Below are 18,701 nucleotides of genomic sequence, written 5' to 3'. Positions count from 1 at the left end.
TCAAGTAGACACACTCCCTAGAGAGAACAATCATGGGAGAAGGAAGGGCTTCTTATGCACAGGGAGACAGCTCAGGGTGCAGGAGAGTATGGAGGGATGGTCACTGGGAAGAGGTAACTATGGGGAGGAAGTGGGAGGGGAGCTTTTGCATTGTGGTAAACTGTGGTCAATTACATGAGACAAAGTATATGTGAACTGCTGTATGGAAAGTGAATTTGCTCTGTAAATCTTCACCCAAATAAAAACAAACAAATAAAAAAAATAATAATAATAATAAAAAAAATAATTCTCATGAAATCTGGCTTTGTAGGCCTCTCTCAAAGGTCTTCAATGGCAGTCTAAAGACCAATTCAGTTGTCTGTCTTCTGACCCTGTCACCTTTTGTGAGGACCACGAGGACTGTCCCATCCTGATCTACCTTCTCAGGTCCTAAAATAAAATCTTCAAAACTCCTCCCTTGAGGATACTCACTCCAGGTATCCTCATTCTTCTCCCCTTGCTGTCTCCCTCTGCATCTCTTCACTCCCACATTCTCAACAGTTCCTCAGTGCCTTTAACTCTCTCCTGAGTTCTAAATGACTATGCAAAGTGCTTTCAGGATCTCCACAAATCCAAAAATATCTACTGTGCCAAACATTGGGCTGTGTGCCAGGAACTCAAAAGTCAAAAAAAAAGAAGGTCCCGCTCCCAAGGATCTTGCCAAAAAGGGGTGAGCTACACAGGTAAACACAATTACACAGCCTACTACAAGCAGTTTAATGGACAGGTGTAAGGTGTCTGGGAATGTGTGGAGAAGGGATGCCCAGGTCTGCTCTGGGGAGTCCAAGAAAACTCTGGGGGAGGGTACCCATGGGATAACTCTTAAAAGGGGAATAGGAATTAGGTGTGTGAGGTTGTGGCTTAGGAGAAGGAATGAATCAGGATGTGCAGTACACAGAAAAGTCGAACTTGCATTCTAGATGAAAGATGGTGTCCTTACATGTGAAGGCACAGGTTGAAAAAAACAAAACTAGGGTATGGAAGTAAAGATGCATGAGAGAGCAAATGTGATTTGGTAGATGAGGCTAGACTAACAGGGGTGAGATCACAAAGGTTCTTACATGCTAAGGAGTTTAGATTTGGTCCTCTCAGTGATGGGGAGCTAGTAAAGAAATTTTAACAAAAGATAGGTGTTTTGGTTCTCTAGTGTTGCTCTAACAGAAATAACCACAAATAGAATAGCTTTAACAAACAGGGATTTATTCTCTTACAGTTGAGAAGGTTAGAAGTCCAAGTTCAAAGTGCCAGCTTTAGGGGCTAGGAAAAAGTCTCTTAATCTTGGGCTTCAATTCTGCCTCCTGCTCCCAGCCCATGGAAGCAGGACACTTCTCTTAACTCAGGCAGCTGCTTGCTGCCAAGGCTGACAAACCCAAGGTCGACAAGTAACGAGGCACAGTCCCAAGATTACCAAGCAACACAGAAGGCCACTGAGATGAAGACTTGGCTACATCCAGGGTCCAAGCATGCCAAAAAGCTCCAGACATTTTTCAAAGCATCTTCTTATGAGCTGCTCACAGTAGATTCCACGATGGAGTTGATTACTAGTCTCATCATGGGGAATAACTACATGCAGCTGCCCAGCCACTCAAAACCAGGCCCAACCAAGTTGACACACAATTTAACTACCACAAGAGGTATGATCAGGTTTAAGTTTTAAAGACAGCACTGCCAGATGGGGGCAAAGCTCAATGATGCCATCATCGTCAACCTTGTACATGAGTTATTCATGCACTCTTCTTATCTCCCTTGGTTGGTTAAGATTCTAGAGCAAAGGATCATGTTATTCATCTTTGACTCTGTGACAATACCGAGACCAATGCCTCTTCCATAGTAGGCACTTGGCAAATTCTTATGTCAACACAAACTTGACTGTGTTTGTAAGATTCATGTTTAGCCATCAGTTATATTTTCATGTCAATAAACTTTATACTTATCACCCTCAAACAGTTAAGTAGTAAGAAATCAATCAGAAATTTAGATCTTAAAGGGGGACTTTAAAAAAAACAAACACCCACAGCCATCAAGTCAATTCCGACTCATAGCAACCCCCACTGGGTTTCTCAGGAAGTAAATCTTTATGGCAGTAGATTTCCCATCTTCCTTCTGGAGAGCTGCTGGTAGGTTTGAACCACTGACCTTCTGCTTAGCAGTCAAATGCCTTAGGCACCACATCACCAGAGCTCCTTCAAAGGGGACTTAGAGATCACAAATTGCTTTCCAGTGGAGGAATTCAAAGAAAAAGATGGGATGTGATTTGCCCAAGGTCCCACAGCTGTCTCCTAGCTCATTTTCTAGAGTCCCTGAGTGGTAAAACAGTCAAAACACTCAGCTGCTAACCAAAGGGTGACGACTGGAGTCCCCCCAGAAGCACCTCGAAAGAAAGGCCTGGTGATCTACTTCCAAAAATTCTACCATTGAACATTTTATGGGGCATATGTCTCCTGACACACAACGTGTCACCAGACGCCAGAATCAACTCAACAGCAACTGGTATGTAATTTTCTGGAATAGTTAGTGACACAGCAAGATGTCAATGCTGCTCTGCATTTAGAAGATGAGACAATCACAGTGAAACGTGTGCGAGCTGAAACTTGATGGCACTGCCATGTTTTTCTGGGTCTCATACATATTTTGCCTTTGACAGGGTGCAGTCTTCCCATTTTTCCATTGCTCACTTCAGTGGAAAATATTTGTGTTTTCTTTCTCTGACAGGTTTCCACCTTACACAGACTGCGGTTTTGACACGTTTTAATGTTATGTTTCCCACCTCCTTCAAGGGCTTTTTTGAATAATCTACTCCCCACCCCACAAACACCAATTCTATGCTTGTATTTATTGAAAATTGAAAATAACTTGAATTCTTTATGAATGAATATGTTGTTGTTGTTGTTGTTATGTGCCGTCGAGTCGGACCCAACTCATAGCGACCCCTCCTTGGGTTTCTGAGGCAGTATCACTACAGAAGTAGATTGCCCCATCTTCCTTCCAAGGAGTGGCTGGTGGGTTTGAACCGCCAGCCTTCTGGTTAGCAGTCAAGTGCCTTAGGCACTATGCTACCAGAGCTCCTATGAATGAATATAGAATATTTAATATTTCTTACTTATATAAAAATTTGTAAGTAATCTTTCTTTAACCACCTGCTCCTTTTATATGCTAATTTTACTAAGGATTATTCAGGAAAAATGCTAGTAAAGAACTAGGCAGTGTAAACTCAGCTGTAAGTGCTAAATCCTCAGTTTATTTAAATTATTTCCATAGCCTCATCGTTCTTTCCCTTTCCTCTTCCATAAACTATACTTTTTGTAAAGTCCCTTGAAGTAGTAAAGACCTGCTATAACCCTAAATAAGTAGCAAATGTCATTAAGGTGAAACAATGGTTATGGATATTAATCACATTGATGTAACATGGCAAAGCTTCCTTTCTTTCTTTTTCTTAAACTTACTTGAATTTTAATGAAATCAGGGATGAGTGATAAGATTTCATGAGCAACTGTGAAGCTACTGCCTTTAGGCACTGTGGTAGATTTGTACGTCAACTGGGCTGGCGCTAGTTGCGCTGCCAGGCAGCTGGTGGTAATTATTCCCCATGATGAGACTGGCAATCAACTCAATGGTGGGATCTACCACAAGCAGCTGAGTAGCTCTCATTGGGATGGGGTCTGCATATAAGGAGAAACCTTGGGGATAGTCTCTAGTTTGTGGCACACTTGGACTCTGCATGTAGCCGTGTTATTGTTCCGCAGCTTGCCATGCTCTGCCAACCTTGGGACTTATAATGGACTTGAATTAATGGCCTGCCATGTGGTCAGGTAATATCGGGACTGTGCCTTTTTACTTGTCAACCTTGGGCTTGGCAGCCTCAGCAGCCAGCAGCTGTCTGAGTGAAAAAAAAGCCTCTAGGTTCAGTGGCCTGGGAGCTGGAAGCAGAGCTGAAGCCCAAGGCTGAAGGGCTTTCACCCAGCCCCTAGAGCCTGGCACTTTGAACTTGGACTTAAAGCCTCCAAACTGTAAGAGAGTAAACTCCTGTTTGTTAAGGCCATTCCATTTGTGGTATATACTTGTCAGAGCAGCACTAGGTAACCAGAACAGGCACCAATAGGCTACTCTGAATTTTGCAAGCTAACTGGAACCCAGTCTATCTTTGGGCCATCAGATTCTGAATGAAGCATGCCCATGTGAATTTTCTGAAAGATTAAAATAGCTAAAGAGGCATCAAAGGGATGCTGTTGTGTCAGTTCTGACTTACAGTGACCCTGTGTACAACAGAACAAAACACTGCCTGGTCCTGCACCATCCTCACAATCATTGCTATACCTCAGCCCACTGTCATACCCACCACGTCAATCCATCTCATTGAGGGCCTTCCCCTTTTTCATTGACCCTCTTCTTTTCTAAGCATGATATCCTTCTCCAGGGACTGGTCCCTCCTGATAACATGACCAAGTACAAGAGATGAAGTCTGGCCATTCTCAGTTCTAAGAAGCATCCTGGTGTACTTCCTACAAGACAGATTTGTTCGTTCTTTTAGTAGCCTGTATTTTCAATATTCTTCACCAACACCCCAATGCAAATGTATCAATTCTTCTGCAGTCTTCCTTTTTCATTGCCTAGCTCTCATATACATATGAGGTTATTAAAAAGATCATGGCTTGGGTCAGGCGCACCTCAGTCTTCAAAGTGACATCTTTGCTCTTTAACACTTTAAAGACGTCTTTTGCAGTAAATTTTCCCAATGCAGTAAGACTTGTGATTTTCTGACTGTTTCTTGCATGGGCATTGACTGTGGATCCAAGTAAAATGAAATCTTTGACAACTTCAATCTTTTCTACATTTATCATGAGGCTGCTTATTGGTCCAGTTGTGAGGATTTTTGTTTTATGTCGACGTGTAGTCCATGTTTAAGAATGTAGTCTTTGATCTTCACCAGTGAGCACTTCAAGTCATTTTCACTTTCAACAAGCAAGGTTTTGTCATCTGCATATCACAGGTTGTTAATGAATCTTCCTCCAATCCTGATGCCATGGTCTCAGATTATCTGCTCAGCATTACAGATTGAATAAGCATGGTGAAAGGATACAACGCTGACAAAAATCCTGCCTGATTTCAAACTACGCAGTATCCTCAGTGCTCAGCATCCTAGATCAAATAGGCCAGCATGGACTGAGTATCAGTCCATGGACTTGAGTGCTGACACAGTCATCTATTAAGCTGCCAGGTGGCTGGAAGCTAATGCCTAACTTCTCTAGGCCTCAGTTTGTTTTTCTACAACATGGAAAAGAGGTATTGACTAAGCAAACTACATGGTTTCATCCAGACTGTGTATTTTAGGGGTCCCTTCAGGGGTCAGTGGTAAGCAGGGAAGGAAGTTTCTTGCTTATGTGGATTAGATGAAGCTGAGTGTCCAGTGTCTGTGTCCATCACTGTCCTCTGCTGATATTCGTTGTGTTTGTCTTCTCTTCCTCTTTGTCTTCTCTTCCATAGCTTATCTCTGGAGCATAAGGCATGGGGGGGAGCACCAACTAAGGCATGGTGGCCATTTGGAAATGAGGGCTGAGATTTATAAAATTGTATCTGTACTCAATTCAGATTAAATTAAAATGCAACCCTTCCCTCCACAAACTTACTGTTTTCCCATTGAGGCATTGAGGGATAGGTCCTTTGAAATACCTTACATAAATAAGCTCATTTTATTCCCATGAGAATGAGTATTACGCTAGTTTACATATGAGAAAGCAAACTCAGATTGCTGGAGAAACATACCTGGAATTAAACTCAAATCATATTCACCCGGAATGGGAAGGCAAGTAACAGCAACAACACAGAAGGAGTAGTAGATAACCAAGTCAGAACCTAGAGGCAACCCATGTGCCTTCCACTAAACCTGGACTTTCCTGTTAGAAAGTGGACATCCCAGGAGGCATCAGGAGGGCAGGCTATGTTTTTTGACCTGGATGATGGTTACATGGCTGTTTGCCTTATAGTTATTTGTTTCATCTGTCATGTTTGATGTCTTTGTTAAACCTACCTGAGTTGTGCAGGTGCTTCCCTCTGGGATGGAGCAGTTTCAGTCAACCCCTCCAGGCAAGCTACAAAGGCATCTTCCAGACAGCCCTGTGCAGACTGCTGTAGGACCCAGCAGGAGAATCCATAGCCAGAGTCATGTCTGTGGCATCCCAGGCACCCACAAGCCCAAGGCAAACAGAGATCTCCTCCTCCTCATCAGAACGTAGCATGGGTGGTCACAAATCCACAGAGAACCCCCACAACTTTGGACTTATCTGTCTAGGTCCAAAGTGAAATAGGAGTCTTCGTGACAAGGGGATGCAGATGCAGTCTTTCTTACATAAAGTCCATGTGTCAAGATCTGTCAGCAAGCCCTGGCTGCTGGAACTACTTTGAAGCAAGGTGGCCTACTGCCTAAGGCATTTGACTGCTAACCAGAAGGCTGGTGGTTCAAACCCACAAGCCACTCCTCAGAAGACTGGGCAATCTACTTCCGTGGAGATGCTACCTAGAGAGCCCAAGGAGGGGTCACTATGAGTCGGGATCAACTCAACGGCAGTGAGTTTGTTTTTTGTTGAGTATAGACACACGTGGGAGCTCTGCTAGCGTAGTGCCTAAGGCACTTGACTGCTAACCAGAAGGCTGGTGGTTCAAACCCACCAGCCACTCCTCGGAAGGAAGATGGGGCAATCTACTTCCGTAGTGATACTGCCTCGGAACCCAAGGAGGGGTCGCTATGAGTCGGGGCCGACTCAACGGCACATAGCAACAACAAAGACACACACACATTTTCTTTCTCTCGATCTCTCTCTCATTCTCTCTCTCTCTCTCTTGTTCTTAACCACTTGGTACAAATATTTTTTCCATAGTTTAAATGCTTAGCTCCTGAATTTCCAATAGAATAAATATGCCCCTCTGATTGTGAATGAACACAGGCCAGATTCAACACCCCTCCTTGCATTCACATCTCTAATTCTAGAGCCACAGAGCAAGCTGACCCACAGAATTGTCCTTCTTCAGGAAAGACTGCTGAGATTGCAGAACACTTCTGATATCAACAACAGATGCTCTGTGAACTAATTCAAGCAGCAGAGTGTACATGGTTCCAGTAACTAAACTGCCTGTTGACACATTGCAAGAAATAATGTTTACCTGCCCCCCCCTCCATGCTGGGCTGTTTTATGTGGTACAATTTTAAAAATAACTTCTATCTTTGTTTCAGCCTTTAACATGTGCACAATGATCAAATGAGATGGTAAAGAGATAAAATCTGGACCTTTCCTTGGGCCTAAGCATGGCCTCCCTGTTCCTCAAATCCCCTTTTCTGCTTCATTTTGTGGCTTTTTTTCAGTTAAGCTAAAAACTATCCAGACAAAATCTAGTTACTTATCACCATAACCCCAATGTCATTCAAAAAGTGTTCAAAAGACCATGGAGATTAAAAGAGTAGAATTCTTCTGCAAACTCTGTAAGAAGCTGAGTGAATTTGTTATTAATAAAGGGGTCTTACCTTCAGAAATTCCCTTTTTTAGCACTAACCAGATGTCTTATGAAAACAAATACCAAAATACTGTTTTAAATTATGGTCATTTTAACCATTTTTAAGTGTGCAATTCAGTGACAGTGATTACATTCACAATGATATGCAACCATCACTACTGTGTACTTCTAAAACTTTTTCATTACTCAGATAGAAACACTGTCTCCAGTGAGCAATAATTCCCCATTGCCCACTTTCCCTGACCCTGGAAACCTCTAGTCTACTTTCTGTCTCTATGCAATATTTGTCCTGTTATGTCTGGCTTATTTCATTTAGCATGTTTTCAAGGTTTATCTATGTTGTACTCTGTATCAGAACTTTATTCTCTTTTTATGGCTGAATAATATTCCATTGTGTGTGTGTGTGTGTGTGTGTGTGTTATTTATCCATTCACCCATTAATCTGTTAATGAGCACTTGGCTTGTTTCTGTTTTCTAGCTATTTTGAATAATGCTGCAATGAACAATGGAGTCCAGTTTTCCAACTGTTATGGTAGATGCCTGGGAGTGGAACTGCTGAGTCATATAACTCTATGTTTTATTTTTGGGAAGCTACCAAACCTGTTTTCCACTGCAGCTGTACCATTTTATATCCCCACCAGCAAGGGACAAGAGTTCCAATCTCTCCACATCCTCATCAACACTTGTTATTTTCTAATTATTGTTATTATTGCCATCCTAGTTGGTGTGAGTAGCTTTGCATTTGCATTTCCCTAATGGCTAATGATGTGCGTATTTGTCATTTAGATATCTTTGGAGAGATGCCTATTCAAGTCATTTGCTAAATTTTTAATTGTTTTTCTTTTTGTAGCTGAATTCTAAAAATAGTTTTTAAATCTAGGTTATGCATATATATCATTAGCAGTAAATCATTACCCTAAATCTCAAGTAACAAATCAACAAAACCAAGCATGTCTACCAAACTGTATCAAATTCTCTAGAGACTCTCCAATAGTGCAGACAAATGGTACCTGCTATTTGGACCCAAGTAGAGTGAAGTTGGCACATGGAAGACAACCTGCTCCTATAGTCCACAGGCCTTTTACACACCTGGGATGAGCCATTCCTTTCCACTGCAGCAGTTGAGCTGGTGGTTGTGGTTGCTGTTGTTATGTGCCATCGAGCTGTACCCAGTTCATGGCAACCCCTCCTTGGGTTTCCGAGGCAGGACCACTACAGAAGTAGATTGCCCAACCTTCCTTACGAGGAGTGGCTGGTGGGTTTGAACCACCAGCCTTCTGGTTAGCAGTCAAGTCCTTTAGGCACTTTGCCACCAGAGCTCCTGGTGGGGTAGGGTTTTTTCCAACATTTTTCTTTTCCAGCTGAGCCTCTCTCTAGGTGCCCATTGTAACCCATAAACACCTTCACCACACTATTCAATCTTGATGCAAGACAGCAAGCTCAGCTCTTTAAAGTTAAGGACCCATGCATTTTCATCAGTTCACTTGAAAACTCCAAGCACGTTACAGAATTGATGCTCAAACACATATTAAATTGTGTTTTTGATCTGCCTTTATATAGCAACTTAAATTTTTCAAAAGATTTCCTGGTAAATCTGTGCTTTCCTCAATCATTCGAATGACTAAGCATTTCTACATAACTTTTAACAAGTAAATGTTTACAACATTTAGTTATTAATTTATTAGTCTTTGCTTTTATCATTTCCCTCAGTACTTTATGGTCCTCTGGAGCAGAGTCCAGCTTCTGAAAAACTGGCAGACCAATTTACGCAATGAGCATTTAATAACTACGCAAACACATCAAGCTGTTTAACATTAAAGAATGGTATACTTTCCTTAAAACTGGGACTAAAATCACAGTAAGAACAGAAGACAGAATAAAAAGATTATTCATTGTGAATAACTAGCTACCTTTTTGTATTTTTAAGCAAAAAAATGTTGAGGTCAGATTAATTTAGACTGATAACCTATATAACATCAAACCTTAATGGTGTCACTTATTTTGGGACTGAATTTTTTTAAAAAAAATCTCCACTGATAATGAGGCAATAAATAACCTGTATTTGTGTTGTATTTATCTCAGGTTGCTAAGATGATATAGGAGACATGGTACGTGAAGTTCCGTACATGTGATTGAAAGTAAATAAGTGACAAACCAAAGAACTCGGACGCTCTTTCTCACTTAATCTATCCCAACCACCGTACTTAGTTATTATTAATCCAAAATCTCTTTGGTAGCTTTTAAATCTAGAGTTTCAAAGTTGAGCCGCAAGAATCTTCAATATATATATATGTATGTATGTATGTATGTATGTATATGTATATATGTATATATATATATATGAAATCCCTTTGATGAACCATTTTGGGGCATCAAAGCCATTACTAAAGCATTTCAAACTGAAACAAAGCTAGGCAGCCAAACCACTGGAGAGGTTTCATATGGGTCCACTGAAGGGTCTAAAGGAGAATACAATCAGAAAATTCTGTGTTCAATTTTCTAAGGGGAAGGAAAGAAAAGCTTTGAGCTGGCATTTGAAAATAATAAGAAATATGTAATGAAGCACAATATTCTGGAGAAAGTTCAAAAACAGAAAGTTAGGTCTGAATATTCAAACTCCCGAGACCTTCAAGCAAAAGCATTTTCTACAGACCAGACTATGCAGCGCTTTGTTGTTCAAAGCTGGCACAGACATGCTAGCAATGGCACTGCCTCAGGCTTTGTCCTGGGAAGGGTGCCATTTAATATTCTTATTAATTATTTGGTGGAGGAAGTCAGGCTATAAATAGAGAAGTTCCTTGTTGAAATTTACTAAAGATAAATCACTAGAAACTGAAAGGGATCTAGAAGGTTTGGTTGGTTCTAGGAACCTTAAGCCATCAACATCATAAAAGGCAATAAAGATCAAAGTACAACTCCAAGGCCCTACAGAAGAGCCAAACCAATGCTATTCTTCTCATTTAAGCCTGTAGCAGTCAATGTATAGGTCATGCAGGTTAAATGAAAAGGAGAACCTATTAATGTCCTCATTTCTGGCTAGTGCAATGTCAAGATTGTAAATTGCAGTCACAGAAGGACAAGTATTATATAACCTCACTTATATGAAAAGACAAGAAAAGGTAAACTCATAGAGACCAAAGTTTATAAGTGGTTACCAGGGGCAGGAAGGAGGGGGGAATGGAGGGTTAATGGTGATGGAAAAATTGCATTGACTAAGCATAGGGCTGCACAGCCAGTTATTTCACTGCTGTCAATAAGGTGTACACCTGTAAAAAGTTGAACTGGCAAGGTTGTGTGACAGATGTATTTATAACAATAACAAAAAAAAAGGGGGAGAGACTGTGCGGCAGTTAAGGTTGGGTGTCAACTTGGCTGGACCTGGTTGAGTGGCTGGGTAGCACTGGATGTAGTATTCCCCATGATGAGACTAGTAATCAACTCCATGGTGGAATCTACTTTGAGCAGCTGAGTAGCTGCCTTAGGGACATGATCTGCCTCCAATATGCAAGAAGAAACTAAGGAAGGTCTCTAGCTTTTGGCATATTTGGATCCTGAATTTGGCCGAGTCTTCATCTCAATGGCTTGCCACAATGTCTGAGGACAGTGGGACTGTTAATGGACTTGAATTAGTGGCCTGTGTTGCCTGATAATTTTGGGACTGTGCCATTTTACTTGTTGACCTTGGGTTTGTCAGCCTCAGCAGTCAGCAGCCACCTGAGCTAAGTGGAGCAAGAGGCAGAGTTGAAGCCCAAGTTCAAGGGACTTTCACCCAGCCCGTAGAGCTGGCACTTTGAACTTGGAGTTCTAGTGTCCTAAACTGTAAGAGGATAAATCCTTGTTTGTTAAAAGCCACCCACTTGTGGTATGTCTGTTATAGCAGCACTAGAGGACCAAAACAGGCTGCTTATGTCCACAACCAACAATCTCATGGGATCTGGTTTCTTGGTCTGGAGGTTTAGGGTCATGGTTTCATGGGACATCCCAGTTAATTGCCCTAAGAATGTATTTGGTGCTTCTGTTCTACCTCTGGTTGGTTAAGTAGTGCCCGGGGTCTTAAAGTTTGCAAGTGGCCATGGAAGGCTTGACAATTGGTCTCTATTTACCTGGAGCAACAGAAGAAGCAGAGTCCGGAACAGCAGGACATGAAATGTGTGATTAACTGCCTCCATGAACAACCTCCTCCTTTGCCTTCTTTGCAAGAAGAATCAGTAGTAATGTTCACACTACTCTAGCTGGATATTAAAAGCAACAGCAAGTAATGAGCACATTGGGATTATAGTCCTTCATTTATTCACTACTGTACAGATAATGCCAAAGTGAGTGCTAGCCACTGGCCTCCTTTAAGAGGCCTGACACTGAACTCCACTCTGGGGTCATCATCCTCACATGCTTCTCCAATGTAATGGTGCCGTCTTTCCAGGTTTGGATCAAAGTCCACCAGTTCTACCTGATTGACTTCATCAGTCTCTTCTACTTCCTTCCTCTCAGGTAGAAGATTTTCCAGCAAAGAGAGTTTATCAGGGCAGAGAAAGCTATTCTCAGGAAAATTTACCTTAAACTTGTTGATTAGGTGCCCCTTTTCATATGGTCTATGATAAATCGTCATGTCTTTAGTTGGCACACACTTGATATTCTTCATGCTTGACAATCTGACCTGCATGAGAGGTGATGACTATGATTTGGTTGTCAAGAGTGGATAAGGATGGCTTTTGGAAGCCACACAATGCTTTATCCAACTGTTGTTCAAACACATGAAAAGGTCTTCTCCTCTAAGACCTCAGTATGGTCCTTCTGATCTATCTCCTGGTTCCAGTCCTGGTTCTTGGTCTCCTTCACCATGGAATGTTATCTTCTGCTATTTTTTGTACCTTTTTAAATATGAACTTCCAGAATCTTCTCTTGAACTCTCTTCCCTCCTTTGCAACTTTTAATCTGTCTTTAGGGCTGATCCATTCCCCCATGGTCCAGGCACTCCATGCACACAGACTTAATTTGCGGAACCATTCCAGGCCCTATCTGATGAATTCATATTTGCATTCCAGTACCTTTCTTACCACCTCAGCCTTCACATATCTAACATTTTGGCTACCATTACTGAACATTTTGATCAAAGAGTCTATAAAAGAATCTTGATCAAAAGGGAGGAAATGAAGAACAGAATTTCTAATTCTCATGTACTCCAGACTTTCTGAAGCCAAGGGGGCTGGGTAAACCTCTGAAATGACTGCCCTGAGATAATTTTTAAATCTTAAACCAAAAATACCCTCTAAAGAAAATAATTAGTTCAAAAGAACCTAGTTTCCATGACCCTGAGACCAGAAGAAGTAGATGGTGCCTGGCTATCCCTGTGAAAGGGATAGAGTGGGATCCATGGGTAGAGTGAGAAGAAATGTGGAACAAAACTCAAAATCATAAAAAAGATCAAGCTTCCAGGTCTGATGAAGACTGGTGGAACCCCTGAAACTATGGTCCTCAGACACCAGGCTAGGAAGTCAACTTAACCCCAGTGACTCAACTGGCAGCCAAATGATAGACAGACCTATAAGGTGAACAGTGATATCAGGGTGGCATGTGCTCATTAACAATTAAGCATTTAAAAAAAAAAAAAAAGTCTTCTTAAAACCAAACAGTAGTTTAGCTTAACTAGTAAAAATTGTCTGCCTTGAGGATTAAGAAATTTTAAGAGCAATTTATATGGGATCAAAGTGACAACAGCAACTCGGAAGATCAGATTGAACCTTAGTGGGCAGTGAGTTTATGTTAATAGGGGAGGAACAACTTAGAAAAGGAGGGAAGAATGGTTGCATAACTCAAAGAATACAGTCGGTGTCACTGTGCCCTTTTAAAGAATTATCTATATGAGATCAAAATGCCAACAGTGACTCTAAAGCACAGATGAGAAATTCAAGTATTAGGGAATCTTATTAACATGGTCAAAAATAAGGGCAGTATTTGTGAGAACAGTGATACAATATGGAGCATGTATCCAGTGTCTATGAAGTGTACATGTAAAAATTATTGAATGGGTATATGCTTTGCATATACTTTCACCAAAGGGGGGGAAACAAAAAAGAATACGCTCTGCCTGCCCAACCTTATTAAGTCCTGATTCTACCACTAACTAACTTTGCAATTAGGCAACTTTGTTGTATTTGTGCCTCCATTTGTTCCTCTGTAAAATGGGTAGGATAATAGTAAATAATAGGATTACTGTGATGATTAAATAACACATGTAAAGGACTTAGAAGAGAACATGACACATATTTAAGCATCTAATAAATGATAGCTAGAAATTGTTGTTATAGTAGTAGTACATTAAAGAATGAAACACTTAATAAATTATTGATATGCTAGTAAAGAATCCCTGCATGGAGCAAATGGGTAAGCCCTTGGCTACAAACTGAAAGGGTGAAAGTCAGAATCTACTTGAGGTGCCTTCGGAGAAAGGCCTGGTGATCCATTTTCAAAAGCTTACAGCCATTGAACACCCTATGAGCGTAGTTCTGTTCTGAAACACATGGGGTCACATGAGCTGGAATCAACACAATGCAATTGGTTTTATAGTAGTAAAACTATCCAGATAACCAGACAGGTCCTCGTGCTGGATTTTCCTTGAAACAATGGCAAACAGAACTTCTCCCAGATTTAAGCCTTCCACAATTAGATAAAATACAGGATGACCGCATAAGTTACAATTTCAGATAAACAAAGAGTAACTTTTAGTATAATTATGTCCCAAATATTGCATAATAGGAGAAAGCTGGTAAAGGTAGTATCTGGTACAGTAAGAGTTTGGTTTTGTTGTTTTCAGAAAAAGTCTGTGGACTTTACAAGCCACTCCTTCCTCTTTAAAGAACCTGCCCCTTCTTTATCTCCTCTCTGAAGCCTTCCTTACCATACATATACTCTTCTTAACGTCAATAAGTTTAAATGAAAATAATAACTCAAACTAGATATTGGAATGTTGTTGTTAGCTGCAGTTGAGTCACCACTGAATGGTACTGTCATTGTCAGCCCCTGACTTATGGTGACCACATGTGTTACAGAGTAGAACTGGCTCCATCCGGTTTGCTTGGCTGTAATCTTTATAGAAGCAGTTTGGCAGGCCTTTCTTATGCAGAGCTGCTGGATGGGTTCAAATTGCCAATTTTTAGATTAGCAGCTGATTGCGAAGTGCTTGTACCAGCCAGCCTCCTTAAATACAAAAATATACTCTGTATTTCATGTTGACTCTGCCCATCTGCTGACAGAGCCTCTGGTTAAAGGAGCCTACCTGGGCACTGTCCAAATTCCTGCAAATTAACCACTTAGCATGCCTTCAAAGTGTACATACTTCCCCTTTCCACCCAACTGGAAGTTAACAGAACAGACCACTAGGAAGTACCAGCTTTAACAAATTTGCTTTGAATACTTAACAATAGCTTAAAAAGGCACTGGCAAAATTTCCCATGTGAGCAGGAGTTTGTTTGGATTACATTAGAACTGGTGGTTTAAACACCCTAAAGGGTTTCTAAAGAAGAGTGAGCTCTTTGAAGACAGATTTGCATATCTGTAAATAGGCATGTTTCTATAGAGACAGTAACATTCTAGGCATTTAGGTTGTGAGTAAACAGATCTTCCTTTACAGGAAGTGGTCGTTTATACTCTCAGTTCTAACAGTCAGTAACCCAAGAACAACAAACTTGCGAGGACAGCCATCTTACCTCTCAGCATGGATTTGAGGTTCAGCTTGGTTTGGCGGTGCAGGTCCTCCACGCAGGGGGGTCTCGTGGAGGGAAGGAACACATTCTCCTGCTGGTGCCATGGGGCAGTGTAGTGGACTGTCCATCTGCTCTCCTCATCTAGGTTGGAAACCGCTGTAGAAAGAATAAATACAGGTGTCAGATTAAGTTCCACTGGCTCCAAATTTACTACATCAATGGTATCTTGGTGCCTAATATATCCATGGGTAAAGGCCAGCTAAAGGGGAACCCAAAAACCTCACATGGAGTTGGAACAGAGACCCTATAGGACAGACTCGAACTGCCCCATAGGGTTTCCAAAGCTAAATTTGTACAGAAGCAGACTGCCACATCTCTCTTCCACACTGCGCCTGGTGGGTTCAAACCAGCTCTAACCACTGATCTCTTGGTTTGCAGCTGAGTGCTTTAACCACTGCACCACCAGAGCTCCTAGCAAAGGGGAAAGGGAGCAAATCTGAATGAGATTGAATCTGAGAGTCCAAGGATCTTTCACATAGTATTTAGTCTCGAAAGGAAAAGTTGGAACTATGCCCATCACCCACTGCAATGTTTTGGTAAAGCTCTGCTCCGTTCACTGCTTCCCAGCATTCCAAGCCCTCCTCTAGCCCAGTGTTACACAATGACTGACAAACGTGACAGGACCACCAATTCCTACTTAACTCCACACAGCAAATAAACAGAAGCCAATCTTATAAGGCCACTGTATCAGTAGGTGTCAGATTATCCTGACAAATAAATTTCCTACCAAAAGGTTGAGACCAAATCTTTCCTCTCTAAAGCTTTATTTAAAAACATTACTGTTGTAAACACAACTAAATTTTTCTAAAATTAAGCATGAACATTCAATTCAATACATTTAAACAGCATAGCTAATTGAAATGGAAATCAATTTGTGCTATAAAATTTTCTCTGCATTTCTTGTTTTCATGAAATACTTTTATATTAGGAAATTTTTTTTAAAGAAAACATTCCAGTTCAATTGACTTTTCCCAACCAAATCCATTTCGATTTAATTTTTCCCAGCACAAAACAGACTAGAACATTACAGGGAAAAATGAGAGCTTGTGACCGTTTGTCTCTTTCATTTTTCCGGACAACACAACCTAAGTCGGGGCCCTAAGGGGAAACCAAATTGAAGCCGCCAACACCAGAACAAAGTCATCAACACTTTTTTAAAATATCGTCTATATGCTGGCACTGTAAGACGCTGTAATGGGCTAGAGAAGTAGAACAGAGGGGCCTATGCTAAGGCATCAACTTATGGAGACCAGTCGGAAAAGTCTCCAAAGCCAGTAGATACCAGAATTGTGAGTAAAAGGCAAGTTGTTCCTAATGCAGACCTATGCTAGAGAATTCACACTGGGCAAAAAAATTTCCATAATTAACATGTACCTGGAAACTAAACCATAAAACAGATTCTCCAGGTCAAGTGAGCAAAGAAGCCCAAACTACTGTATCTATGTGAACATATTTAAAATTAATTGAGTACACCCCATAACACAGCTATTGGGGCTACTACAAAAATCATGTTAATTAATGTGTGTAAAGCCCTAAGCTCATGAAATAACTCTTATAAAACTGTAGCAATAATGAAAACATCACGGACGGGGAACCGCACCTTTCTCAGCTCCTCTATGAAGCTGAACCACAGATTAGCTCTCACACCATCAACCATCTTTGTTGCAGCTTCTAAACTCTCCAACCTCTCAAGCTCTGTCTCCAAGTAATTCATTTCTTAAGTAATCCCACCTTCTTCATAAATTTCTAAATGGGGAAATAAACACTCAGAACTAAACATCCATGTAAAAACAGAATGTTCTATGTGCTTTCTGCTTTTTGTATTCGACAAAAGAAACATGTAAATCATGCACCTTGTGCTTCATGTAATCCCTCGTTGAACACATGCTTTACATGGTGAATGCAACTATCAATCTTAATACATAAACACCCACAAAGACCTGGCATGTCTCTTGTCTACGTACCTGGGAATATAGCAGAGTGCTGAACTCAAACTACATTCCCCAAAGAGTATCCAGGGTTCATTACAATGTTTTGTGCTGACATCCATTTGTTTTAAAGATTTAATTACCATTCTTCATAGTGGGAAAATATTGAGAACTGAAGTTCTTCCTATTTGCTAATTACAAATCAAATCCAAGTAATGGCATTCAAGTCGTGCAATGCCATCATCAGCCCAACTGTACAGGTACCAACTGGTTCCTATGAAAGAACAGTTGTCGCTTCCCTGGTGTAGCTGCCTCTCGCCAGGGCTGATTCTAATCAATCCATCCTGAGCCAGGCGTAGAGCAAGGGAGCTGCAGAAAAGGCACCCAGGGCGCAGTTCTTTGTTGCTCACTCCGAAGCTTCCCCTCCCAATGCCTCCAGCCATGCACATTTATCCCGTCTCAATCACTGGTCCAGAAGAGAAAATGAAATAAACCAGCAGCTACATAAAAACAAAGCCATGTATTTGCAGAAATTATATTTCAAAGGAAGGGAGAAGTACCTGGATTGAAGAAATTTAAACCATTAACAGGTGCACAACGAAGCCACACCACAAAGGCTCTGTGCTTGGCAACAATCGCTGATCAGTCTAGACAGTTTGTCATAGAGCTCTTTAAAAACAGCACAGAGCACAGGGAGTTTGAGAGGCTCATCCTTGCCAAAAAACACGAAACATATTACATAGAGGCTCCCTTCCTAAGCTGCATACTTAATGAAAATAAAAAAAAAAAAAAAAAATCAAGGAAAACAAATACAAAGTTTTTCCCACTTTTTGAAAGGACCTTTTTTTTTTTTTTTTGAGAAGCACAAAGAAGTGAATTCACTTAAAATCCCAACCATAAATAAAACATTCTAAGATCACATAACTGCCCTTGAGTTACAAAGGTGTGAGTTAAATGAACAATCCAGTACAGAATGGAGTTTAACTCCTACTAAACACTATGTCACTAACTCTACTTCCGTCACTCAAATGTTACAGTAGTACATAAAAAGACACACGGTGGACAGAGAGGAGAAAAGGAACTTACATTTCTTCTTAAAAAGTTTAATTAAAGACTTGATCTTTGCATTAATGAAGACCACCATTTCCAGAATGCCTGCATGGAGTGTAGAAGTTTAAATGCCATGAAAAGCCCAGCGCCAGCCCAGCAGGCAGGTGGTGAAAAGCTGCTGGCTTCTGCTCCAGTCTTCTGTCTCCCTCCAGCCTCCTATCCTTAGGCACTACCCAAGCTGTTGTAACTTTGAGGTTGAGTTTATTGTCAGGCAGACACAAACCATTAACCAACCTTGAACCTGAAAAGCTCCCAATGAAACCTAATCTTTCAGGGCAAGAGCAGCCAGTTGCAACATGCACCGGAAGAAAGAGAAAGCCAATCAGGGCTCTTATTTGCATGATGTTCACATCGGCTTTCT

At 41.0% G+C, this 18,701-nt stretch overlaps 1 protein-coding gene and 1 pseudogene across 1 annotated transcript in view; both read right to left on the bottom strand.

Annotated features, from left to right (window-relative positions):
• Window positions 1-18,374, bottom strand: part of NHSL1 (NHS like 1) — a 96,735-nt gene extending 78,361 nt beyond the window's left edge. Inside the window, exons 1-2 of the mRNA XM_007946310.1 lie at window positions 18,317-18,374; window positions 15,246-15,398 (exon numbers count right to left, since the gene is read on the bottom strand). Of these exons, the coding sequence (XP_007944501.1) occupies window positions 15,246-15,398; window positions 18,317-18,374 (211 nt within the window). The remainder of the gene's footprint in view (window positions 1-15,245; window positions 15,399-18,316) is intronic.
• LOC103201565 lies at window positions 11,883-12,582 on the bottom strand (annotated as a pseudogene).
• Window positions 18,375-18,701: the final 327 nt, after the last annotated feature.

This window comes from Orycteropus afer, unplaced genomic scaffold, assembly GCF_000298275.1.
Source record: "Orycteropus afer afer isolate SDZICR_OR568_19922 unplaced genomic scaffold, OryAfe1.0 scaffold00155, whole genome shotgun sequence".
NCBI classification, from domain to species: Eukaryota; Metazoa; Chordata; class Mammalia; order Tubulidentata; family Orycteropodidae; genus Orycteropus; species Orycteropus afer.
This window is presented reverse-complemented; position numbering and strand designations above follow the sequence as displayed.